The sequence below is a fragment of the Festucalex cinctus genome, chromosome 13 (genome assembly GCF_051991245.1).
Source record: "Festucalex cinctus isolate MCC-2025b chromosome 13, RoL_Fcin_1.0, whole genome shotgun sequence".
In the NCBI taxonomy this organism is placed as follows: domain Eukaryota; kingdom Metazoa; phylum Chordata; class Actinopteri; order Syngnathiformes; family Syngnathidae; genus Festucalex; species Festucalex cinctus.
The window spans coordinates 6,122,397-6,149,115 of record NC_135423.1 but is presented as its reverse complement, the minus strand read 5'-3'; the positions used below and the strand labels follow the sequence as shown (position 1 = coordinate 6,149,115).

Below are 26,719 nucleotides of genomic sequence, written 5' to 3'. Positions count from 1 at the left end.
CAGACATCGGTATTTTCATAACCTAAAATAGTACCTGCATATTTTAATAACATTTCCAAACAAAAACATTTCTGATGCCTTAGGTTGAAGTTTCGGTCCTTACTTTATGCAAATGAGCCACTGCTCAGCCTCCACCCTCTGCGGCGGAGCCAATGCCAAGTATGGCTTTTGTTACCACGACGATTGGGGCGGAGCAAGAGCATTGCAAAAGGGATGAGCTTCTTCTATTAGCTTGTGCACCGAAATAAAATTAAAAAAAAACTAAAAAAAAAAAACTAGCATACATTAAGATCGCAAAAGTATGAGTTGTATTTTCACTGTTGCTGGCAGCACTTCACCACTATGCCGCCACACAAATTTAGTGTGGATCCGTTAATCGGAAATTTTAAATGTGAGCGGGCCTAAAGACAGTAAGAGCACGGATTGTATTTTCACTCGTGGAGGCAGCACTTCACACTGTGCGGAAACGTCGCGGGGGAAGATTTTGTAAATAAGGAAGAATTCTCGCTTGTGTTTGTTAAAAAATAAAAATAAAAAAATAAAAACAAAACAGAAAAAAAAATAATCACATATTAAATTTTAACATTCAAAGGGCGTGTTTGATACCTCGATAAGTTGCTCTATTTTGATCCTTTGATGACGAGCTTGTCATCTCCCGTATGATCTTTGCGCACGTTCACGATTGTCAAAGCGAGACAAAAAGTCGTCAACCCTGGCACGCAGCAACCTCGCAACCGGCCGCTGACATTTTATTTGGTCCCCCCCCCCCCCCCCCCCCGTTGCCACTCCGCCATCCCGTAGGACGTTTGGTGACGTGCCGTCGTCTTACTCAGCGAGACGGACGTGCGCATGTCTGCGGGCCGACGAGCTGAGATGCAGCGGCGGTTTGCGGCGGAGTGAAGTTGCAGTAGGTCCGGAACCAGGTCACTGAGCATGCACCTGCTTCGCCGATTGACATTTGGTAGTGCTTTGCTGACAGAATTTCTCCGCGAGCGCTTTTAGCTGGAGAGGAAAAATAAAATAAAATAAAAAAATAAAACGAATTTGGACTTCTCAGAGGACTGCTGCTTGTGAAATGGGAGATTACGGCTTTTTAGAGTCTTTGCACAAGTTTAAAGAGATACTTCACTTATTTAGCCCATTATAGCAATAAAAAGTTAATACTTTGGCTATAATAAATTTGATATTTTCATCATTTTTCGCATACAATTAGTACCTTTAAAAACACATTTTGCAAATTGCTGTCGACTGAAAATGACGAAAATGAGGAAAACAAATATATTGTCCAATCATGTCTATTTTGATATTCCCCAATCTTTGTGAAGTAACTGGAATACTGCAAAAGAATTTTTGAAAAAAAGTTCAATAAAGAGTGTTATACACTTTTCCTCTTCCCAAAAAGGTGCTTACAATGAGGGAAGCCATTTTCTTTTATGATGCAATCAAAGGTAGCAAAGCCCCACCCCTTCACATTTGGTATCACTGGAAAGCTCTGAATGTCCTCTATAGAGTACAAAAGTATGAGTTCAATCGTATGCAGTGGGTGGGAGATATTCAGGTTTTAAAAGGTCCACTACAGAGGACAAATTTGAATTGCTGGTAGTCAGACAGATATATCAGCTGTGGTAGGAGAAGGAAAAACATGCAAAACCTGCAGGACTCCGGCCCTTCTCGAGGACTGAGATTGCCCGGCACTCTAGCAATAATAAAAAAAACAAACATATTAATACGTCTTTGGGACACCTTTTAGATTTAAAATAGAATAGAACATTTATATGTTTTTGGGAGCAAATGAATTAATTGATTATTATGCCTATTAAGTAAAAAAAAAAAAATTGTGTCAGCAGGCAGATATTTTTCTGTGGTCCATTTAATTTGTAATAATTACAAATGATCATTATTTTCCATCTTAAGTTGATGTTCTAAAAATAGATTATATAGCGAGTGGGAAGGAAAGTTCTAATCAAGCTGGAAAAAGTTTGGCTTGAAATGAATGAAGTCGTGATTTTTCACACATTTAGCAAGATTCAAATTGATTTTTCAGGCACTTTTTTTTTTTTTTTTTTTTTTTTAATCATAAAATGACAGGGAGGGGAAATTTGCAGTCATAAAACAACAACAACAAGAGACATCATTGTCCTTGCCTTTAACTGCCGGGCATTCCAAAGTAAGTTTTTAAAGACCATGTCGCATCATTTAATCTGTTGAGGATCTTTTAGACTGTAGAGGACAGTTTTAGCAGGAGTCAAATGAATCCATGCTATAAATGTGTTGTTTTGTTTGGTGTTTTTTTGTTTTTTTTGCCCAACAGTTTCACAATGGCCTCTTTTGGAGGCAACTCAGGGTGATGTGAGGATGAAGAGTGCAGATGCCTCGCACGCTCAGATGTGTGTGTGTGATATGATATGATGGGCTCGAGCCGGCGGCTGCCCTTCGTCTTTTCATCCCTTCTCATCGCGGTTGCATGAGGAAATGTGTGTCCAGTGTCTTGCAGCGCCGGCGGGTGGAGGCCCGCGTGCCGTCTGCGCTCTGAAATTAGCCAAGATATTCCCATTGTCTGCTTGTGTTCTCGCCGCGTTCACGCGCTTTGTGATTCACAAACTCCGAGGGGCCTCTCGCGCTAATGATTGCTGCATTCAGACGGGGCCCCGACTCTTGCTGGAATACAAAAAAAAAAAAAGAAAAAGATATGGCTCTTCTAATTAGGAAGCACAATGGTGTATTTGAAGAGGAAGGGTGAAAAAAAAACAGCTCAACAAAACACTTGTGCTAATGCGCCGCCTTCGTGTCGCTCTGTTTCTTTTTTTTTTTTTGGTCGCACAGGAGGCTGCATGACGACGAGAAGGGCCACGGCTGCGAGTTCTGCGGCAAACACTTCCAGGACAGCATGCGGCTGCGCATGCACATGCTATCTCACACAGGTACAGTACACGACGGGAGAAGTTTTCACCTTACGAGCGCTCACTTGGTTTATTTTTTCATTTATTTTTTTAACTTTGTCTGAGTCTGCTAGCTTAATGATAACACGTAATGCAAAACACCATAGACAGGCTAACAAAACTAGCACCAACGGGACTGGAATAGACAAGAGTTGAACTACCGTCGTAGAAACATAGCGTAAGTCATAGAGGAGAAAGAGATACAGTTGCGAAACGTACGACATGGACGGTGATGAGGTGAGACGCGCATTTAGACAAAAGTAGTACTTTGCTACCGTCTTACATTTTTGGTGCCATGGAACTATGTTGAGGTGAAATCGTACCAGCTTGTGACATTTTCGTGGCATGGAACTGTGTCTAAGTGAGTTGAAGTGCTTCATTTTAGGTTTAAGTAGTGTTTTTCCATCATCTTCTGCCATCTCTGTACCATGGCACCATGTTAAAATTCATTTAAAAAAAAAAAATATATATATATATATATATATATATACACACACACACACACACAACTCATTGTTGGCTATTTTGGTATTGAGGAACAAAACTGCCAAACTAAAAAGTAAGTAAAAGTGAAAATAAAAAGATATTTAAAAAAAAAAAAAAAAAAAAAAATAATACAAAAAAATAATATAAATGGGAATAAAAACAGAAAAAATATTAACAAAATACGAATAAATTACAAAAATAAATACATAAATAAGTGACAATGCATGTTGAAATCCATATTAAGCAAGCTTTTATAGCTCAAACTTGTGTGCAAGATTTATTTTTATTTTTTTAAATTAGAATCAAAAATAAGTTTAGGGACACAAAAGCCATCTCTGATTAAAATTTGCTATTTACCAGTGTAATTTATAAGAGTAAATGTCTTCACTTATCATTGTCACTCAGTTTCAAACCAACTTTTGTGGATTCATATCAGAATTACTTGTAGGGCCGTATAGAAGAAAGGTTGAACAGGTTGCTGGGGAATTCTCGTGTACAAATTACAAATAGTATATCGTCACCCTTTTAAAATAATTGCCTTTAAATATTTTTTTTTTTCCAAAAAATATATTTTTGCCTAAATCATGCCTCATGATACAAATGGTTCAATTTTTTTTCCTGTTTCCTGAAAAATCAGAAAAAATAACATGCAATTATTTTAAGATGGTGTCGATGTAATCTTGTAATGTTGAACGATGTTAAATAATTCTAAAACTAATTTAAAAAAAAAAAACAACTAATAGTATCTGAATTTAAAAAACAAAAACCAGGATTTAAAAAAAAAAAAAAAAAAATGCCAAATTTAAAATAACCAAGCCTCCGCCACTGTTCTTCTGCCCCCCCTTTCAGCTGCACCTGTTCCCCGTCGTCCTCCTCCTCTTCCTTTACCTCTCAACCAACCAGCCCCTCCCCTCTGCCCACCCCAGCAGAGTCCCTTCCGTGTTTTTAGCCCTCTCGCCAGCTCTGACCCACCCCCCTCCCTCTTTTTTTTTCTTTTTTTCTCCGGAGTGATGACATCATCAGCTCGCTGCCGGCAGGCCTGGGTGTTCTGCCAGTGTTCCGAAGCGTGTGTGATGGCTCGCTCGCAGATGTGTGTCCAGGAACACACTGTACCCAAATGCAGACTTAATCAGACCTGACTGCTCTCCCAGCTACTTTATCCAAAATAGAGAGCGAGGAGCAGAAGGGGGCGGGGGGTGTATAATCAGGGACTGAAAATGCAACTAAAACACAATGCTCAGCTGTGCACAGACATGTTTCCGCGCACGCTGACATCTTTGTGACAGCTGAGAGATCTTGAAACTTTCCCTGAGCCGAGTCGTCCCTTTTTATTGTCACACACGCACGCGTCACTTTTTTTTGAATTTTTTTTTTTTGTTCCCCCTTTTTGTCTGCAGCACCTTTAACCCGAGAGTTTCCCCGACCCCCGTTAACGCGACATGAAAAACAAACAAAAAGGGATGCGGATCTCATTTGTGCGTGGCGGCGTATTTGGGTAGAGAGCAGCCTCAGATCCCGCCGGTTGCTAAGGAGCGAGCGCTCCGCCGCTCTAATGGGCTGATTTGGTATGCAGCTCGACGCCGGCTCTTATTTTGGTATGCCAGACAAAGTGTTTTGATGGAGGACGATTGCAGCCGCGTCTGGAGACGGTTTGATGGTTTATGGATGAGAGCACACTCCGTGCCTTTGACTGCACAAGACAATGCACTATGTTTTCTCCCCCGCCCGCTTTTATTTTTATTTTTTTCCCCCCCTTTTATCACACGAATCGCACACGGCGCAAACAACACAACACGGCGAGCTGGACGGCGTCACACAACATTAGGATCTACAGTCGCTCTAGTGTGTAACACTATTTGCTCCGTGCAAACTATAAAGGATGAACAGATTGGAGCTTTTTTTTTTTTTTTTTGGTGGTGGTGTTTTTGTTTCGGCAATGGTGGCACCGTGTGTGTGTGTGTGTTTGCACAGAGTTGAAAGAGGACCACATTTAGGGCTGCGGCGTTGTGAGTTCCCAAAGCTTGTGGGTGTTTTAATGAGTCATTTTAACTTCATTTAAAGCCAGCTGAGCAGAAAATAGATCAGTGAATGAGCCCAGGGCCAGTATGGATCTGCAACCGATTTACATCTCTGCGAGAGCCAACCCACATCCAAACAGCTGTGTGTGCGTGCGTGTCTGTGGGCATAGAGCGGAACCTCCAAAGTGGAACACAATCGGTTTCAAAGTTGTAGTTGAATAAAAATGTTTTAAAATTGCATCTATTCGTAGTTTAAATCAGTGGCTCTCAATTGCGCAGGGTTTGGAATACAAATCAAATACAACATTTAAAACAGGTAAAAAAAAAAATAGTACAACAACTGCATACGCTTAGTTTCAAGTTCGGAACGATAGCGGCCTTATGTTGCGTTCGAGGATGGTGGGAAGTCGGACGTATCGCACTTGGAATCCCCCATTTTCGATCTCAAAGCGTTCGAAGCTAATGTAAACAACAAAAGGTGGCTGATTCCGATAAATAGTTTGTTGTTCTGGTCAACCACAGTCAACGGAAATCACGGCAAGTTACGGAAAGTTACATTTTCGAATAACTAAATTCATTTTAGAATAAATAAATAGATAAGTATGTTTATTATCGTGTAAATTATGTTTTGCCATTGTCGTGTGACGTCAGATTTGATTTTTTATTTTCCCGACTTCGCAACTTGGATTTCCGAGTTCAAAGGTGCAAACAAAACAAAACAAGCTTTTTATGAAAAGCTGCTTGTGAATTTTTTGGCAACAGCTTTTGCTTTAGTGATGCCTCAAACATCTCAACAGTCCTTTTCTTTTATAAAATGCCATCAACAATTATGAAAACTAATAATGGTGACAAAAAAATGCATTTTCAAAACCGTCACCAGCATACGGGTTTTACATTTGACAAACTTTAGCAACGTCATGATTTTACTTGACGAGTTTTCTCGTCAGTGGGATGGAAAGTTATGATCATGCATGATCACTTTGTGCATTTATGGGGTTTATATCAGTGCTTCGTGTTTTTTGATTTGAACCATTTTCCTCCAAAATTTGCATTGAATTCGTACTTTTGGAAGATTCGACTTCGTGCTGCTGTCGATGCAATTTGGGTGCGCTAAAAAAAAAGAAAAGAAAAAAAAAGGCCAAAGCATTTCTGACATGGCGTACACACCTTCATCCGTCTCTTTGATCGCAACAGACAGACAAGTGCGTTGCGTAGGTGAGCTGGGAAGTGTAGTTACAGTGCATGTGATGGGATTTGGGGTGTTGACTCTGAAGTGTTTTTTTTGTTGTTGTTGTTGTTGGTTGGTTTTTCTAACCGATAAAAGGGCCGTGCCGCAGGCGGTAAGCGTCTGCTTGTTGAGAGAGAACACCCAGTCCTTCTGTGGCCTCTCAGGCAGACAGTCTGCTCGCTGTTCAGAAGCTGATAACAGGGGCACGGTAAATAAAACTCTTCAGCTTGGCGAGAAGGGCCGTTGCACCCTGTCTGACGTTTGTCCCTTTGGTGCTTTTCGGTGCTGTGCGTGCACCTGAAAAGTGTACAGCAAAGAAAAGAAAAAAAGAAAATCCCGAGATGAAGATGTGACTCACTGTGCTAAATCACACGTGTTTTTTTTTTTTTTGTGTGTGTTGACCACAACGCTGTCTTTTTTTTTTTCCCCAAATGTGTCCCCAGCTCCCGCCGAGGCTTTGGTGTGCGACCAGTGCGGAGCCACCTTCTCCTCGGAGGAGGCCCTGGACGCCCACCGGCTCACGCACACAGGTTAGTCGCGCACACAACCGAAAACACACGCTCGAGTTACTCCCGTGACTTTGCGACAGAGTTTTGCTGGTCATGCTGGCCGGTTTCAACTGTTCCTGTCATGATGCTCCATAATTTATCGAGAGTGATGTGGGAGGCCCTCTCACATGTCGGCTGCTAATATCTCTCAGTATCCAGATCCACCGCGTGCTACTTGCACACAAACCGCAGCTTTGTAAAATAACACTTGGCATTACACTAGCAAACACACACAATGTGTACTTTACGATTTCAGGTCAACAGCATACAAAACTTTTTCATCCTCTGGAAAAAAATGGGACTAGTGTATTCAGTCACCATAACATTATTCCATACAAAAACTCAGACTTTGCTACCGTAACTGCATAAAATATCTCAAAATACTTAAATTCTTAGTATTATTATTATTAGTTTAAAACTATATTGGGCAGTGGATGACATTAAAATGACATTCGAATCCATCCATTATCTAAACCACTTATCCTCACACTACTGTAAATATAATTTATCGCTTTCATGCTGTATTATACTGTAGTGCAAGGATCGACAACTTATATGCTGCTGAGGGCCACAATTTTTCAACAGTGCTACCGGGGGGCCACATAGGATCACACTCTTCATAACTAAGTGTATGACCAGAAAAATAAAAAATAAAAAAATAAATAAATAAATAAATATATATATATATATATATATATATATATATATATATATATATATATATAAAACAAACACTATCCTAACCCAACAACAACAGATAAAATAAAATAACCACATGCTGTATTTTTTTTGTTTTTTCTTGCATAATAAATATTCAAGGATGGCACAAAACTGCTAAACAAGAAACCAGCATTAAGTGCAGAAAAAAAATATCATCTCACTCAACATTTTTTAATATGACGGAGGTATTACAGTAAAAAAAGTTGTTGGGACAAAAGTAACCCAGTTTGGGGGAAGAATGCACCAATCCACTGTTATTTTGTACGAAACAAGTCTGTATATACAAAACTACCTAATTTATTTATTCATTTATATATAACCCAAATTGGGCTATTTTTAACTCAAGTAGAGTATATGTCCAAATCCACAAAAAATATTTGGCCTACTCGCGTGTAAGTGCAACTAAGACATGTCTGCCATCTAGTGACGAATGGTGATATCACAACTGAAAACAACAGGTGACCCCTGCATATCCACAGTTCGGCACCCACCTATTTGCATATCTGAAAACTGTCTTTTTTTTTTCTTTTTTTTTTGTACATTTTTTGTAATTTTTCCACAGGATAACTAAATATACATTAATCAGATTTTTGTTTGGTTGTTGGGTGGTGGTGAGGATTTCTCACCCATGTAACCCTTAATGCTGTTTGGACACTGATTTAGCAGTCTTCTCATACTGCTTACTGTCACACCTTATATTTATTAACTGCCCCCCCCCAAAAAAAAAAGTCAGTCATTCTTTTGATTGGAAAATATCTGACCAATAGTGTTGCATGTACAACACAATTTCAGCGCAGGTACCAGTTGCAGTACTATGATTCTTGTGGGGCCAGGCTTAACGCTCCCGACAAAAATGACTTCCATGTTAAGAAAACTCACATCTGCCGTGCTGCTATGATGTAACACTTGGGAAATGATGTAATTGTACCTACATAGCCCACAGTAAAAAAAAAAGAAAAAGAAAAAAAAAAAGACAGGTTTACTGTACCGTGGTGACCTCAAGTGAACTTAGCGCTTGGTTGACTCAAGATGACATAGATGCTACTCTGGATTCAGTTCAGCCTAAAGCTAAGGCTCATTCTCATTTTATGAGTAATTTCTTCAGGGAATCAAGTGTTTCCCCCTAAAAAAAATTAAAAAAAGGGGTTCTAAATACAGCATCTGCCCACAATTCAATTAAAAGTCACGCTAAAGCAACATCATCTCAAGCCAAAGTGTCCTGGAGGCAAATCAAGTCAACAAGAAGGAACAATGGAATTGATTTCTGCTGTCTTATTCCTTTCTTGTTTGCCATTTTGTGAATCTTTCCAAGCGCACCCGGACAAGGAGCTAGCAAATGTGAGTGACATAATTCACTATTAGCGTGCTGGCTAACCTGATACCCGTCAAAACATCATGTGAAATATGCAGAGGCAGCTGAACCTTGTTTGTTTCCGTTAAGGCAACAGCGTGTCGTAATCGTATCCTAGAAATAAAAGCTTCAGTCATTTCGGCCTGTAATGAGATCAAAAAATAGACCCCTGGATGGTTTGGGATGTATCTTGTGTTAGCATCAAACACTTCACAACTGGATGCAGTGCTTGATGTTCGGCCTTACGAGTTGCATTCCCACATATGTTATTGTGATTTTTATTCTCCACACTTTTTTGCCGCGTAACAACTCTCACATAATACTTCCAATTTACACCGTTCAAATTTCGACTTGCTTCAAAAATTCACGCCATCTTGGGCATTTATTGCCTGATTCCACATTACTTACAGTATTCGCACAATTTAATGTTAAATATAAACTTTACCCCATTCATTTTCAATGGGACAGACGAACTTTTTCCAAGTATCACTTTCCACGCCCACTTCCATACGTATAACTTATCATTACCAGGTGTCTGATACTGCTTGGTGGCACCAGGAGGTTATAATTTCACAATTTATCTCTCAATTTCCTTCATAAGCATCCCACATGCATTCAAATCTTAGCATTCAGCATTCCCATGCAATTTTTCCAGAAATTGCACTTAGTCTAGTCCTACCTAACAATATGTATCACAATACGATAAATGTCACGATATGAACCTCACCATAAAATAATTATCGCTATATTGTGGGGGGGATTGGTAAAAAAAAATAAAAAATAAAAAATAAAAAATAAAAAAAATAAAAAAACGACGCTAACAATACTCTCTAAAATCTCATGATATTCTTTCAAAAAAAAAAAAAAAAGTCAAGTTATTGTCGTGCTCATGCTGGCTGAGCGGCACAAAGTATCATGTCTATGTAATTCACAATGCTGTGTTAGGCTGAAGCGGGTGAAGTAATGTTTTTTGACGGAGATGTTGTAAAATATTTGCTGTTATGACTGATTTATGGGCGTGATAACTGCCGCAGAGGCCAAAACATTCCTGATTAAAATTACACTGCACTATTAAATTAAACACCAGAGGGTGCTAGAACTGAGCAAGTGGAATACAACCTTGCCTCTTTAACAGATGTGCTTGCTTTCAATATTGTGACATGACGATGCCGATATCGTGGCAATTTTAATATCGCGATATGACAATACTGCCAATATCGTTACATCCCTACAATCTAGCGGAGGAAATGTAGTATGTGGGCGGATACTTGAAGCTTTATGTTTGATTTGACAAAATGAAGGTAAGTATCCCTAGTCAATAAATCTGCCATTTAGCTACCAAAATAAATGTCCATTGTGCTGAACTAGCAAAGAAGAAAACAAAAAGGCCCCTCCCTCGATGCCTGAAACGATTTTAAAGTCGTTTTTTCAGTTTCAAACTTTTGCCCCATGCCATGAATTCATAAAGTGCAACTTATATTAGCAAGTTGAGTTATAGCGATTTAAACTACATGTTTATTAGTATTTTTATCTGTTTCTGGATACAGTAAGAACATGTCCCAGGTCAGAATGACCCCATGAACTTTATTGCTGTTTCTGTGAGGAAAAAAATAAATAAATAGAAAGGAGGGTTCAGTCGATTTTTATGTTTATTTTGTTTCGTTGCGCGTAGATAAGGACTGGATTGATAAATGCTGCTAGCTGCAAACATTTGACAGTGATGAAAAATATTTACACAGACTTTTTTTAATTCGCTGAATTGAGAGGTCATAAACTTCAATTTGGCTACGCTAAACCTGCGGCTAACCTGATTATCCACCTTAAATTTGTCAAAATTGGAGATACTTTAAAAAAAAAAAAAAAAGTAATCCAGAGATCAAGTATTCTTAAAGTTTTTCTCATTTGTCACCAAAATCGTCGAAACAAACAAGTGTCCTCTCAGATTGTCTCCACATATGTCCGAACCCGCATATTTTTTGTTGCCACTGTCAGAGAAAGGTGATCGCCCTCTTAGGCGTGTTGGCATGTAACTGTAACTCCAGGTGGCACACACAGTATGAATAGTTAATGCCAACGAGGGCTGTGGTCCATGGCCAGACGTTTCTACCCTCGTCACCCCCCGAGTTGTAAACATCCCCAGGTCCGTTTCAAGCTTGGCGCGCTGTCAAGAGCAGAGTACAGCGGGGCATTACTCTCTCATTTTGTCATGAGCTCACCTCGGCCCGGCGTGACGCACGAGCCCAGTCTGTTCTTTCTTTTTTTTTTTTTTTTTTTTTTTTTTTTTTTTTTCTTGTGACACAAGCTACAGGTAATCTAATTGAGTTTGAGTAAATCACACATAGTGCGCTTTTTAATTTTCCCCAAATGAGTTTGGTCTTGGTGGATTAATACTTGTCAGAGCAGCTGTCTCATATGAGACTAGTTAAGAGTTTTCACAGGTCTCGCTGGCGTTTTGATATGTCAGAGGTGAACGTCCGAGGGTTGCTGCGATCAAAGAGCAAGTGGTGGGGTTGGTGGGTGGAGGGTTGTACTGTGGGAAAGGAAGAGGGGTAGGAGAAGGGCTACATGAGGACTTCCTAAAGGGGTGGGAAGGATTGCTGCTGCGGGTGCCAGCATTGAGAGGGAGAAAAACAACATCATGTGCTACTGTTTACTCCTCAACACAGCACTGTCATAGTCTCCTGACCTACTTGTCAGAGCCCAAAATAAAAGAATGGATCCGTCTCCGAATCGCTCGCACAACAAAGGCGTTTGTTCCGTCGGAGCTGGTGAAAACAAACCAAACAAGAAGGGCTCTGGGGCTGTCGTGATTTTTGGAGATTGTATCATATCTGTGGCGAAATTGGACTGCGCTGGAAATCGGGCTGGTTGTCACCTTGCCTTCAAGGCTCGGGACTTGAGTGCTGGCTTTGTGTACTCACAAGCAGCGGCACTGTGACCACCTCCCGCCCCGGCCGGCCCTTGTAATTAAACGGCACTGAAACTCCATTCAGTTTTGTCAAGGCGCAGACCTTTTTAGCTCGTCCCAGTGCGTCCGGCGTCAACGCTGCAGCTTCCCCCTACATGCCATTCACGCACGCCGTCCAGTGACGAAAAATTTGTCACAATTCCCCCCCCCCCGACGAAAATGAAACGGAAACTAAAATAGAAGCCATTTAATGAGACTACAACAATAACTAAAATTGACTGACAATTTCGTCAAATGACAAACAAAAATGAAAACAGCACAGTGACGAACATTCGCACAATCCAATCAGAAGGAATGAAACGCGGGTGGGAGAAAAGAACCACTCAAGAAACTGTTCAATGCACTTTATGTTCAATCATGTTTACATTCATTGTGCAGCTGTAAGATTAATCTCAAGCAATTATGCACTTTTTTTTTTTTTAACGTCATCTGAAGGTGCTTTTCTATTGGCTTCTGACACAAGGCATCACTCGCGTGCGACACTTTGAAATGTCCTTATTCTGTTTAACATAGAAATAAATATACTTAAAATCACAATTAAAATAATCCCAAAGGCTCACGTATTAAATTATTAAAGATAAAAACAAAGGACATTTTCGCTATGCAGTAATTATAGTTACCATAGATTTAGTTACATAAAATGTAGTTTGTTAGATTTTTTTTAAATGAAAATGTTTTTTTGAATTTTTGTTTGTTATTTTGTTAGTTTTTGTTAACTGAAATAACCTTGGTGCAAAGACACAACAGAGTACAAATTGTTCTTCAAATCTCATAATTTCATATTTCCACTACGGAGAATGTGTTGAGCACTGGGTGCTGCTGCTATTATTTATTATGCTCTATATCTTTTTATTTTTGTTTTTGATTAAAGAGACACTGTAGAAATTAGTGCCATCTAGTGGTGAACTAATAAATGCAACAACCTAAAGATTGCGACGACCTATGTAATGTAACTAGCGATTAAGTTATAAAAAACAAAAAAAACAAAAAAACACGCTTGATGCAATAGAACAATGAATCAAAGAACATTGGGAAATTAAAAAGTACTACTCAATTTTCCTTCAAGCTGATCACCTGCTGTAATATTACTGGCATCGTGTCAAAACCTCAAAGTCAATGGTTGGCAAAATGGTATTTGGGGGGTGGGGGCGTGCCTTTAATGTGTCTGAATACCCCTCAGAAAGTAGGTAGTTGCACCCCTGGTTATATTATTGTCAGTTCAACATGTTTCATTGAAACAATTAATAAAGACACGGTTGTACGAAATGCGTCTTGCGTTTTAAACTCGAGTTACAAATAGCCGTGTTATATTGTCTGTATAAAAGTTGAAATGTATGCTGTAGTTAAAGGAAAATATCGACTAAACTTTAATTTAGTTGACTAAAATTGCTCTTCTTTTCGTCGCCTAAAATTGGATTAAAACTAAAATACAACCAGATGACTAAATGATGACAAAAACTTTCATTAATTTTAGTCAAAAGACGAACTCAAACTAAATTGAAATTTCTCGTCAAAATTCACACCGCCGTCCACCAGACTCAACTGTGCCCTCCTTGGCCCGGAACGTATTTGCTCTGTGATGATACACAAGCACCCCCGTGGCCCGCTCGATTTCTATTACGTGAAAATTATTTAGATGGAGAGAGTAAAGCACAAACATTCCAGGAACGGCGGCGGTTGGTAGGCGAGCGGCGACCTGAGTGAACCGCTCCGCCGAACGGTTAAGAAAAAAAGAAAAAAAAAGAAAATGGGAGCGACGGAGCCTTGGTTGTATTAATTATTGAGTCGGGTTGTTGGTACGTCGGGTAGATTAGCAGTCGACTGATGAGAGCTCGGGGTTGTTTGAGGTACTGGAGCATGTGTGTGCGTGTAAGAGTGGCCTCCTCGGCGGGGAGCCGTGTGCATGAGCACATACAGTAAGCGGAGTGACTTGAATGCCGACGGGGGTCATGCGAGGTGCGTAGCCTCAACTGAGCCGAGAGGCTTCACCTCGCGCACACGCAGGAGCGCAGCCCGGGGACAGAGTCGCTCTCCCCTGCTATGTGACGACACCAACTGGTGAGCGTGATGTAATATTGTAAACTGTTGAATTCATTTCCCCCCTTACATGGAGGGAGGAGGTGGGTAATTAAAGTGGAAACCGGTAAATTAAATGACTTTGGTGAGAACCAGTGATCATTTTGTCAAAAAATTTTGGTCATTTTTTTGTCACATTTTTGTCCCCTCTCAGACGAAAATGCAAGGAAAACTAAAGTAGAACATGCACAGAAATGACGACAACGACAATAAGTGAAAATGTGGGTTGTGTTTTAATCGTTTGAGTTGATTTGTTTCTATGCTAATCTATCGCATTGTCTTTATTTGAAACCGATCCGTGGCGCAATAAAAGGTTGGTAACTATTAGGGATGTAACGATACCGGCAATATCGTGATATTAAAACTGCCACAATATCATCGTCGTCATGTTCACAATATTTAAAAGCTTCACATCTGTTAAAAAAAAAAAAAAAAAAGTCAGGTTGATTTCAATTTGTGCAGTTATAGCACCCTCTGGTGGCTAGTTTTTTTTTAGTGCAGTTTAATTCTCATGAGGTATGTTTTGGCCCTTGGCCCGTGACATTCACAAGCTGAGCCCTTGCCATTTTCAGCGGACTGCAAGTGACAAAATGGCCGCCTCCCTGAGATTAAAAAAAAAACAAAAAGACAAAAAACAAACAAAAAAAAAACCGGGTGGATTTTGTAATTCACATTTCACAAATATATGAATCAGAATACTGTGTTTAGACTAAAGTTTTGACTTGAATACTTCTTTATTCAAACTAACATGCACACCTACAGGCAATTTAGAGTCCTTCATAAATTTAACGTAAGCGTTTTTTGATGCTCAACTGAGCTGCTGTGGCGTTCAACTTTGGAAGTTCTAAAGTAATCTTCAAGATCACCCTTTAATGATTGAACGAAAAGATGAAAAAATATTTTGTGTTTCAAAAAAAATAAAAAAAAAAAATAAAAATAAAAAATCAAACCTCGTGACTGCAAAGAAGAGACAAAGACGAAAAAACTCATCCGCATCCGGGCAGTCAATGAATACAATCTCTTGTTCAATTTGCAGTGGAGTTTACTCCCAGATCCTCGGGGTGGGAAAACTTTTGTTTGCGGTGTGAAAAGAAACAGGCTGCGCTTATTTGTGAATGAAGGGATTAGCTTCAACACTTCACCCTGACACGGAGCGTGATCCTATCTGGTTGCCTGGACACGTGCTTTGGTCTCTCTTTTTTTTTTTTTTTTTTGGGGCAGCGTGAGAGCCCGAGCTGACTCGCCGCTATCGGAGGGGCAAGATGCTCCAAGACGCTGGTCACGTGAGCGTACGTCGGCATGGCGGCGGCGGATGTGCCGAAATAGCATCCCCACCTCGGCCCATTCTGAATTATTAACCTACTTTTGTGCAGTGTTTCGCACGGGGTTAAATGCAAAGCTGGCGAGTAAATCATTCCTGCCATTCCTCAAGACACAATGGTCAGTCAACTGCGGCCTTAGAGGGAATACCGCTGGTTATATGCTATTGACCCTATTGAGAGCCATGGGTCAGGGGGTCATACCGTGCCTTAAAACCCAAATTCCGAGCCTATTGTCCGGTTAAGGGTGAGAGCGCAGGGGGGGGGTAATGACAGCCAACTTTAGGGCTTATTCTCAGCAAAAACAAGCTCTTCTGCACTTATTGCCTAAAGTCTACTAGTAAAAATCAATTTATTTATTTATTTTATTTATTTATTTATTTATTTAAAGGGATACTTGACTCATTGAGCCATTTTCAACAATAAGAAAATATTTTGTGTATAATTAATTGTATTGTTTTTCATGAACAATGAATACATTTAAAAACGAATTTTGCCACTTGCTGTCAACGGCCAATCAAGGAAAACAAAAAAAAACAAAAAATGCACTGAGCTATCACCAGCTTCTTACAAATGCAATTATGCCATCTAGTGGCAGAAAAATGACCTACCTTTTTTTTTTCTTAAATTTTTTTTTATTTATTTATTTTTATTCTAGCTGAATTTTATGAATCTTTATTAAATTACTCTATCAGTGACTAAAACATGCAGTCATATTTTTTTTGTTTTATTTTTTATGTTCACAACAGTATGAAAACTAAGGATTGAAGTCATGCAATTAATGGCGTATATGCCACAGAAGAGGCGGGACGTGATTTTGCACATCAGTTTGGTTCCAGTCCGCGTTGCGAACGTGCAGCCGAGGGGCACAAAGTCGGATGCACGAGTATTTTGACGCAGCCCACACGTCGTAAACCAAACCGGAACCAAACTAATGTGCAAAAACAGTTGAAATGGCTCAATGAGTCAAGTATCTCTTTAACAGAGTGTGGCGCGACAAAACGCCGCCACCAAGATGACACGCGATACACAACGGCTGCCTGGGAAAGTTGACTTTGCTGTGAAGTTATTTTTGAACGAAGCGGAAACTGCCATCACCAGAATTCAAGAGCGGGCTTTTATTTTGCCACACAAAAATGTCAAACTGAGCAGATGGAAAAAAAAATGTTTTTAGTCAAACATGTGGACGGATGATAATTAAAGTGGCTTTGACGTATTTAAATATTTAAATATGCGGATTATGTGTTATTCAACTGGTCTGGGCTGACCAGACTGGAACACATTGGAGCAGAAAGCACGCCCCCTGCTGGATAAAACAAACACGAGGAAAAGAAACAGATCAAGTTTCCAGATGCCGATGGATCTCAAACGAGTCGTACAGAAAGTAAATCCGGTTAAACGGTAAAGGATTCACGGTAGGGCGGATTGAGAGCGGTGACCCGGTTGTCTTTCAACTCAAATATTGTGATACGTGGGTGAGAAAGGGCCCGGGTCATTAGTGGCCAACATAAAGAGTGAGCGGGTGAGGTTGGGGGTACATTGGAAGCTTATGACTAATGGGCTCGGTCAATGAGGGTCTGAACCTCATTGTGTGCTCTTTGTGCGGCCCGTAGCCCCGAAGCCTGTAACAGGTGCAGCTCAATCCAGAGGATGGCCTCCCTGCGCCATTGTTAAGACCAGGGAATGCCTTTCATCCCGTCCTCTTGCTGTTAATGATTACAGACGAGCCGCATCAAGTTGCGTTTTTTTTTTTTTTTTTTTTTTTACAGAAAAACACACGCTTGAGAAGTCATCCATCTTCTTCGCGATTGCGCAAAATCCTCAAATAAACGACAACAATGCCCGGTGAATGTTTTCTGGCTTGATTTGTTTCTTTTGTCTCTCGTCCGTTAACTTGATTGAACCCAAAAGCGGGGAGCCGACTGACACTCTTCCCTCTTTAGTATGAGCGCCCTGCATCCCTTTCCCCCCCTGCGTTAATTCCAATTTAATTGCCAGTTGCCTCAAGGCACTTCAATAACAGTAACAAATGATTTGATTTAGTGGACCTCATCAGACTGCATTTTAAATGTGACACAGCAACCCCACTTGAATTCCAATGAAGTGCTGGCACAGTCCTGTGTTTACTAATGATCCTCGGCTGGAGATGTCTGATTGAATCTCAGTTCAGGAGCGATGGGCGCAGCGAGCATTGCGAGAGGATGTGAAACCTGAGCAGACCAGACAAATAAGGACCCTCATAATCTCATATGAATGGCCGACTGTCTAGAGAGGCACATTTTTTTTATTTATTTTTTTTGTCTCTAAAGCCGCAGATTAGTCAGCTCCTCTGCATTATCGTACATATTATTTATTTTATTTTTTTTGTGCGAATTGCCAGATTGGATTTGGAGTGGCGGCGTCCACAGCTCGTAGATGAATCGGCGAGCTGTATGACAGCCAAAGGATGCACGTCTCGTAGCCATTTTGACTTAAACGAGCCTGCCGGCGGCCGCCCCATCTGTATTCCTCGCCGCACTCGGCGCAACAGGAAAGCAGCCCCAAAGAGATGCCAGGTCACACACAGGATTAAACTGGATTGTGTTTTTTTTTTTCCTTGCAGTCCTGCCTTTAATGGCTTGATATCACTACTTAACATTCTGCACAGGGCGCACGGTGTAGGCATCATTTAGGGCGGAGCCACTATCAGCCGCTCTTTCAGCGCCGAGGACTTCACAGGCTGCGGCTGACTCCTGATGGGGAGCGAAGAGAATAATTACACATCTAACATAGCACGAAGGAGCCATTGATTGTGTGATTGGCATGCGCTACGTTGGGTGGGAAATTCTTCAGGAAAACAATGACTTTCATGGTTGAAAATAGAACGTATGAAAGGCTCACCGCCGAAAGCGCCCGCGGGCTTTTAGGGGAGTTGGTTTAGGTAGAGACACTTGCTCTTTGAAAGAAGCTTTTCCCTCCGAGGACTCACACAAAGTTGAAGTGACCCAGTTTCCCCCACTTAAGGCCCCGTGTCTGCGCGCCGTACTGAAATAACCGCGCGCCTCCGTCTCTTCCTTTTGTGCCTTCTCCAGGGACTGACATGGCGGTGTTCTGTCTGCTGTGCGCAAAGCGCTTCCAGACCCAGAAGGGCCTGCAGCAGCACATGGAGGTCCACGCCGGCATGCACAGCTACATCTGCAGCCACTGCGAGCGCCCGTTCCCCAGCCACACCACCCTCAAAAGACACTTGCGCTCGCACTCGGGTAAGAACAGACGCCGCCTTGCTGCCTGTGCGCCTTCACTGCTTGCCTATACAGGAAGTGGCTGTCTAAAGGCTCGCGTTGCGTTAAATAACCTCACCAAAATATTAGGCACGGCAAGTTGCACGTCACCATAAGTAATTTGATATTTTCATTATTGTTCATGTACAATTAATACGTTTAAAAACACCTTTTTGCAACTTGCTGTCGACTGAAAATGACAGGGGCTCACGTAACCACTCACAGATCACCTGTTTTCTAGGTTTGGTCAGGTGACATTCACAAGCTGAGTTGTGATTGGTTACCTGAGCCCTTGTGATGTCATTTTCAGTCGACGGCAAGTTGCAAAATGTGTTTTTAAAGGTGCCAATTGTACATGAAAAATAATGAAAGTATTAAATTGATTATAGGCAAAATATTGTTTGACTGCCAAAAATGGCTAAATAAGTAAAGTATCCCTTTAAGAAACAAAAACAAGACATCTAAAAATGATTGTGCACAACACGACAAATCGGAAAACATTAACTGTTGAGGAACTTAAATTCCGAGCATTTGGACAAATTTTAAACTAACAAAATATCTTAAAAAAAAATAAAAATAAAATAAAAATAAAAAATCTGAACAGAAATAATTACACATTAATTTGATATAATTGATTAGTTGTCGATTCATTTTTTAACATCCAGAATATTGTAAACTGAATAACTACCAGCCAATGTTAAAACAACATTCAGCATTCCAAGTATAAAAAGCAACAGACTATATAATGGCACTAAAATTGAGTAAAGCTACTCACACTTTTAAGACGATGGCCTCATTGTGCCGTTCTGGACATTTTCATGCTAGTAATCATGTTCTCAACTTGAGGTGTTTTAAACCGATAAGAATTAATTTAACTTTTTAACTTAATTTTAATTAAAAAACAAACAAACGGATCGAATCAAACCGAATTGTTCCACTTTAAAATGTACTGCCCTTGAATCATATTGCACCCTTGGCATCTAGATGCATATCAAATTATCTATTACTGGAGATATGCACACCCCTCATATATTACTCTTTTTGTCAGATGGTTGTTCCCTTAAAACCGATTTGAAATGTAATCGGGCAGAAAACTGATTGGTGCACCCCATATTGGACAAAAACTGATTTTGATTTGATACATGTGACGTGATTTATTTTTATTTTTTTTTGGTGCTGTTAAGGCATACACACACACACACGCGCGCAAAAAGAACGAGATGAATATCGTGAGATATTTCCTCCATGCAATCACTGGCACCATTCATTCCAAAGAAACCCAAAAAGGTCAACAAGGGTTTGAACTTGAAGTTGTCTTGTACTTTCCAAGACATATCATTCCAGGGCATTTTAGGCGAACTTCAAAATGTTATCACTGACATTCAAGTCCCATTAACTCTAAATAGCTCTCTATCAAAATGACTTTTAGCAAGACAGACTTTGCAGTCAACAGTGTGTTCCGAGACACAGGCAGCCGCGCTGATTCTTTGTATATGACTCAATTTCTTCCGTTAATTGATTAGCACGCATCATCTCCTGGCCCCGCTTCTGCATCAGATGACTCACCTCTGCTGTGACAGCACTGTACCGTTACGGCCGGTGCTTATTTTGGGCAATTTCATCGTGTTTATATTTTGGGCTTCTTAGACAGCCGTCGGGGGCTTGTGCAAATTCACGGCTGTCAGTTCCAGTGTGGTTCACGCGAGGCGATAGAGGGAACCCAAATAAATATTGAAGGAAAAGCAAATGGAAATGACTTGTCTTGTGCGTCGCGGCCAGGGTTGAGTTTTAGTGCCGCGAGAAAGGCGGCGATATTTGCCGAGGAGATGTCCCCCCTCTTTCTTCTCTTACCTTAAATAACACTCTCAGCTGTCAGGACGGCTTGATGTCTAGACGGGAGAAATACATAATTGATGTGAAGAGACAGAAGTGAGGGGAGTTTTTGGCCGTGACAGCGCAGCTTGTTTGTATGCCATTCTGCTTGGAAGTAACATTTTGTAAATGTCAGTGGTGGATGGGTGGGGAGGGGGCGGTAGGGGGGGTGTATATTGGGGGAGAATTGGCTTGTAATGAGGAGAGCCATGTATCCTGGGCCTTGGTTGTTGCTGTGGCCACTGAGATAATGAGGCACATAGGTCATTGGAGATGAGTCAAGGCATCGGCCGAGGAGAGAAATAGATTAACTACAGTATCGAAGCGAGAGCAGCGCACGTCCGCGGGGCTTTTATTAGCCATTAGCCGAGAGGAGTGTCCTCGCGTCGCAACATTAGCGACGTGCGACGGCACACGCGCCTGTTTTTCGGACTCTGACATGGGCTCCATATGCAACGCGGCGTGTCGTGCCAAGGATAAAGCTAGCCTGACGAGATAAATGTGCCGCCGAGGCCGTTGTTTGACACGGCATGAGTTTCCGTGCGTCGCTGTGATTTTTTTTTTTTTTTTTTTTTTTTTTTTCCCAGGCGATCACCCGTTCGAGTGCGAGTTCTGCGGGAGCTGCTTCCGAGACGACGGCACCCTGAGGGGCCACAAGCGCATCCACACGGGAGAGAAGCCTTACGAATGCAACAGCTGCGGGAAGCGCTTCAGCCTCAAACACCAGCTGGAGACGCACTACCGCGTGCACACAGGTGAGAGCCAAGATGGCCGCTCACGCCTCCGTTTAAGGACGTTTGCACTACACAGTTGCACTAGCACCCCCGTGGGTGTATTCATCCACATGTGAAACAACACAAACATGCACGTTATACTTGATATGTCAAGAAGTCCGAACTCAAAGTATGGATGAGCAAGTATTGATATCTTTTTTTTAAGTATCGAGTATTCATGAAGGCTGCCGAGAATTAACTCTGACTGCCAAACGTTATCCAAAAAACAACCCTGACAGCGCCAGATGATTTTGAGCATTTCCACTGATCTTTCAAGGCAAACAATATTTTGCACTATGACTACATAAATATGGTGGATACCAGAAGAAAGATTGGATTCCATTCTTTCATTAGAAAAAAGTACGTCTCTACCTTATTCCGTTCTTTAGTAATCACCATTTGAAAATAAGTCATTTGAGTGACATAAGTGAGAATTGAAAACGACTTTGTGAAAAGATACATTTTGTGCACAACACTATTTTTTGTTGAGTGACGCTCTGCAAATTAGATATAAAATTGAATTAGATTCATTATGGTTTCATTGTAATTTCATACACCTTGAGCCCATTGAAAAGCGATACAACGCTACCATCAGCTGCGCTCCACAAGACCATTGATTTAAAAAAAAACGAAAAAAAAAACCAAAAAACATTTGACGTCAATTAACGTTTATGGCGGCCTTCATTAGGATTTTAGCATACGTCATTAAACGTTTTTGGCGGTCAAATAGTTAAGACAGTATGAAGGTAGGAGCATCATGCAAATAACGTAGTATACTCTGATCTTTAAAAAAAAAAAAAAAAAAGTTAAATTTGATTTTAGAAATCAAAATTAAGGGCTACGGTTAAAAATGGCACAAATTCACAAGTTAAAAAAACCCCAAAGCTTTGTAAATAGACACATTTCTCATACATTTTTGCATTTTTGCAAAACAGCTAAATTTGATGTTTTTGTTTTTACATATTTCATTATATTTGTAATATTTTTAATGTAATTAAACACGCTGTAATGTGTGTGTATTTTTTTTATGTTTTTTTTCCCTCGATTTTAATAAAGCTAATAGCAGCCTATTAAATCAGCAGACTAATTAATAGGTCAGCTCTCATCTGTTTATTTTTTAATTTTTTTACTATTTTACAATACAGTGGAATGCTATTTTCTTATTTAAAAACACGTTACGTTAATTTTTTTTGTATTTTTTGGGTTGCGGAACGGATTAATGTCATTTCCATTAAGATTAATTGATATACAAGTGTTGAGTTTTGACCTTAGCCACGGAATAAATTAAACTCGTAAGTCGGGCTGTTCTGATCAGGGTTTCATACTGCCGATTCCAATACCGATTATCCATGAGTGAGATTGGCTGATAACGGCCACATAGATTAGCTGCACAATCTTACCTCGTTTACCTCGTCACACATGCCCATTCACACGAGACAGAAATACGCACGATTATTCACTTGGCTCAACTTCAAACTAATGTCTCATTTAAAAAAAAAAAAAATGTTTTCCAGGTGAGAAGCCATTTGAGTGTAAGCTTTGTCACCAACGGTCCAGAGACTACTCGGCGATGATCAAACACCTGCGCACGCACAATGGCGCGTCTCCGTACCAGTGCACCATCTGCCAGGACTTCTGCCCCAGCCTGGCCGCCATGCAGAAGCACATGAAAGGCCACAAACCGGAGGAGGTGCCGGCAGACTGGAGGATAGAAAAGACTTATCTGTACGTCTGTTACGTCTGAGCAGGTCCGTGCAGACGCAAAGTAGTGGGTAGGGGGCGGGGCGTACAATCGCTGAGTTGATAGTGCCGGGTTAAATATCAAAATGCGAAGTTCGAGAGTTGTCTTTCTGGGAGAGGCTGAAACGATCGCATACTTTGAATTATGACATCATTTTTGTGCCATTCAATAATAAAAAAAAATCGCTTGGTGAAAGACACCCGGTCTTTCAAACACGAGCTCAAAAATGTGTTCAAACTGTGAAAAAAGTTCAAAGATGAAGAAAGTGGACTACATCGGCCATCACCTGCTGACCGACTGTGTTCAATTGAGACCCAAAGAGTCTTTTGTGAGAGTATTCCATTTCCTCGTGGGATTCCACACCAAAAGTGGCAACCGAGGACACGTTTACATGAAAACAATCTGGTCAAAATGGGGAGTTTGGTTTCTTTACAAGGACTTTTTTTTGTTGTTGTTTTTTTTCCTTTTCAAGATGTCAAGTCACAGTCCGCTGCAAAAGACGTCTGAAGACGCAGAGAGATTTTCAGTTTAATGTGTCTGCTGGTCAAAAACTTCCACTTTGTTTTCATTTTTTGCTCTTGAAAATGCTGTGACTGACAATTTCAGACCCTATATGAGAATTTAGACATTTGACGTCCAGTTGACAGTTGCTTTGCCATCCACATAACAAAAAAAAATAAAATAATTATGGTAGTGAAAAAGGTACTCTGGCCACTCTCTGTTTTTGAGATTGTTAAAAGGTCACCTTTGACTATCACTCAGTTTGATAGTAACCATGTCTGGGCTTGGTGATCTGTCTGAGTGGCTCCCTTGATTCTGTTGTTAAAAAATCTTGAAGATAGGAAGTTCCTGTGCATGTTTATTTGAACGGATTTTTGGCCTTCTCACTGAAGAAACAGTTGGGTCAAAAATAACCCAAACTTGGGTAAAGAAAAAAAGGGGACTTTTTGGGTTATTCATTTAACCCAAAAAGTTGGGTCAAATGAATAACATACAAAACACCCCCCCCCCCCCCCCCAAAAAAAAAGGGTTGTTTTGTACAACCCACACCACAAAAATGGGTTGCTCGAACAACCCCCAGCATAACCCACAACACAACCCCCAAAAATGGTGCTGTATTGCAGGTGATTCATTTCAACTTTTTGGGTTAAATAAATAATTCAAAAAGTTGGTTCTGTATCCCCCCCTTTTTTTTTTCTTTTTTTTTTTTCTTTTTTTTTTCCTACCCAATTTGGGTTATTTTTGACCCAACTGTTTTTTTTTTTTTGAGTGCTCAACGTGTCATCTCTTAATCGTCTGGTGGCGGATGGAGTCATGGGTTCCGAGGTAGCAGGCTTCTATTTCATTCAGTGTAATTGTTTTTGCTATTTATATGTCGTTTCATGTTTGTTACCAAATATGTGCTGATTACCACCATCAGGCGGGACTTGTTACAATTTTGTTTGTTGGCAAACGGTGTTAATCCGTCTGTGGGTTTCATTTCCTAAAAAAAAATAAATAGCCGTCACAATTTAAATGGTCAAACAGTGTATACGAAAAAAAATGTAAAGAGCCTCAACATGGCTTTGATGTGTTTTTTTTTTTTAATCACCGTCTATAATTAGATGTTTTATAAATCACAGAACTGATAAAAATAGAACATGAAAAGCAAAGTGTTTTTTGTTTGTTTGTTTGCTTTGTTATTTTTAAAGAAAATCCAGACACTGGCGGTTCGTGTCAGTTGTGGTGTATGTGTCATGTACAAGGACGTCCTGTGTTGTTGTTCCCTGTGTGAGCCTAACACAGGCCCTTAGACAGTTAAACGTTGTATTTTTGTATCACAGTAATTTGCTGTCTTGTTTACATTTGGTATCATTTGAGAAGCATCTTTAACGTGTGCGTTTTCTACGTCTCCAATTAAAAAAAACAAACAAAAAAAAACAGGAAAGGAAAAAAAAATAAGGCCCCTCTCCCTTGTGCCTCTTTTTCTAAGTAGAGCGTTGACATGTTTGAGTACGTGGGTCTGTGCTGTTGGTGTTTTTTTTTTTTTTTTTTGGTTTCTAGCTCCCAAATTCGAGATGAGATCCACGTCTCGGAACATTGCAACTGGAAGCAACATACTGTGATTGTGACGCTGACGCTCTGATGCAAGTTGCCAGCAAGGGCGATGTAAAAAGCGCTCAAATTGCGTTCCCGTCTCGACTTAAAGTTAACTGTGAGGTGAAAACGCAGTGTACAGCACATCCTGGCAACTTGATGCCATGACACACATTCACTGTATCTATTCTATACATGAACATGCACTATAACCAGTTTAGTCGGTGGACCAAAAGAAATAGAGCACTTTTGTTTGAATTTTTTTTTTTTTTTTAAATCTTTGTATGTTGTGATAATGCAAATGTCCTTTTATTTGGTGTGTCCTTAGAAGGCTGTGATTCGCATCGTTTAGATATGTCGATGTCTGTCTACCTCAGGGCCAGGTCAAAGCTCGAGCTGGTGTCCAATCAGGGTTGTTCTTCTTGCCATGTGTGCGGTAAAGTCCCTCCTCATTGCAGCTTTTTAAAACACCCGTGTGTGAAAGTGTTCTCTCAGTGTGGATTCAGGCACAACTCTGTACGCGTCAATGTTCGATGGCATGGTAAAAAAAAAAAAAAAAGAGAAAAAAAAAAAGAAAATTAAAACAATTTATTATTCTATGCATTCCGTCTCTTCTGTCTGCTGTTTGATCACAAAATCGAAGTGAATTGAAGTTGGATTATAAATCAGTTCAAATGTCATTAAAATACAATTTTGAATTTTTGGAACTGGACCTGAGTGTTCCTAATGTTAAGTTGCAACCTACTTTAATATATGCTAAAAACAATACAGAAAAAAATAAATAAAAATAAAAATAAAAAAAGTCTTTCAAAACATTCATTTTCATGTACAAAATGCGCGTTCGCAACCCGGACCGGAATCAAAGCTCATGTGCAAAATCACGGAAGTCCCGCCTCTTCCGTGGCATATACCCCATTTTTTTTAATTTGATGTATCAAAGTGCTATTGGTATCAGTACTTTGAATCTGTAACTACTCAAACGTTGAGCACTCATACTGATATTGGTCTAAAAGTATTAAACATCTTGAAACAGACTGACTGATATCAATAAACATGATTCTAATTCTATTACAATAATCAAAAGCATCAATTTGCTCCTCCAAAGTCATAAATTCAGCCTTGCATCTATCTACTTTAGATGTTTAGCTGAACATTCATTCCAGATTGCAACCAATGTGTGGATGCAGTGAGTAAAACTGCTATGTCCGCCACTGCATCAGTGGTGCTAATTCAGCTCCAGCATTGGGACTCTCACATCTTTCGCCATCATCCCGGCAGACAATCCCGCTGATCCTCCTCCCTCCGCTCAACACTTGATTGGCTCAAACCTTCGCGGTGGCTTAT

General features: G+C 40.3%; 1 protein-coding gene across 1 annotated transcript in view; it reads left to right on the top strand.

The window, feature by feature from the left end:
- zbtb16b (zinc finger and BTB domain containing 16b) overlaps positions 1–25,974 on the top strand; it is a 30,103-nt gene extending 4,129 nt beyond the window's left edge. The window contains exons 3-7 of the mRNA XM_077541589.1: positions 2,824–2,921; positions 7,115–7,201; positions 18,725–18,895; positions 21,373–21,540; positions 23,073–25,974. Of these exons, the coding sequence (XP_077397715.1) occupies positions 2,824–2,921; positions 7,115–7,201; positions 18,725–18,895; positions 21,373–21,540; positions 23,073–23,302 (754 nt within the window). The 3' untranslated portion in view covers positions 23,303–25,974. The remainder of the gene's footprint in view (positions 1–2,823; positions 2,922–7,114; positions 7,202–18,724; positions 18,896–21,372; positions 21,541–23,072) is intronic.
- The last annotated feature ends 745 nt before the right edge of the window (positions 25,975–26,719 follow it).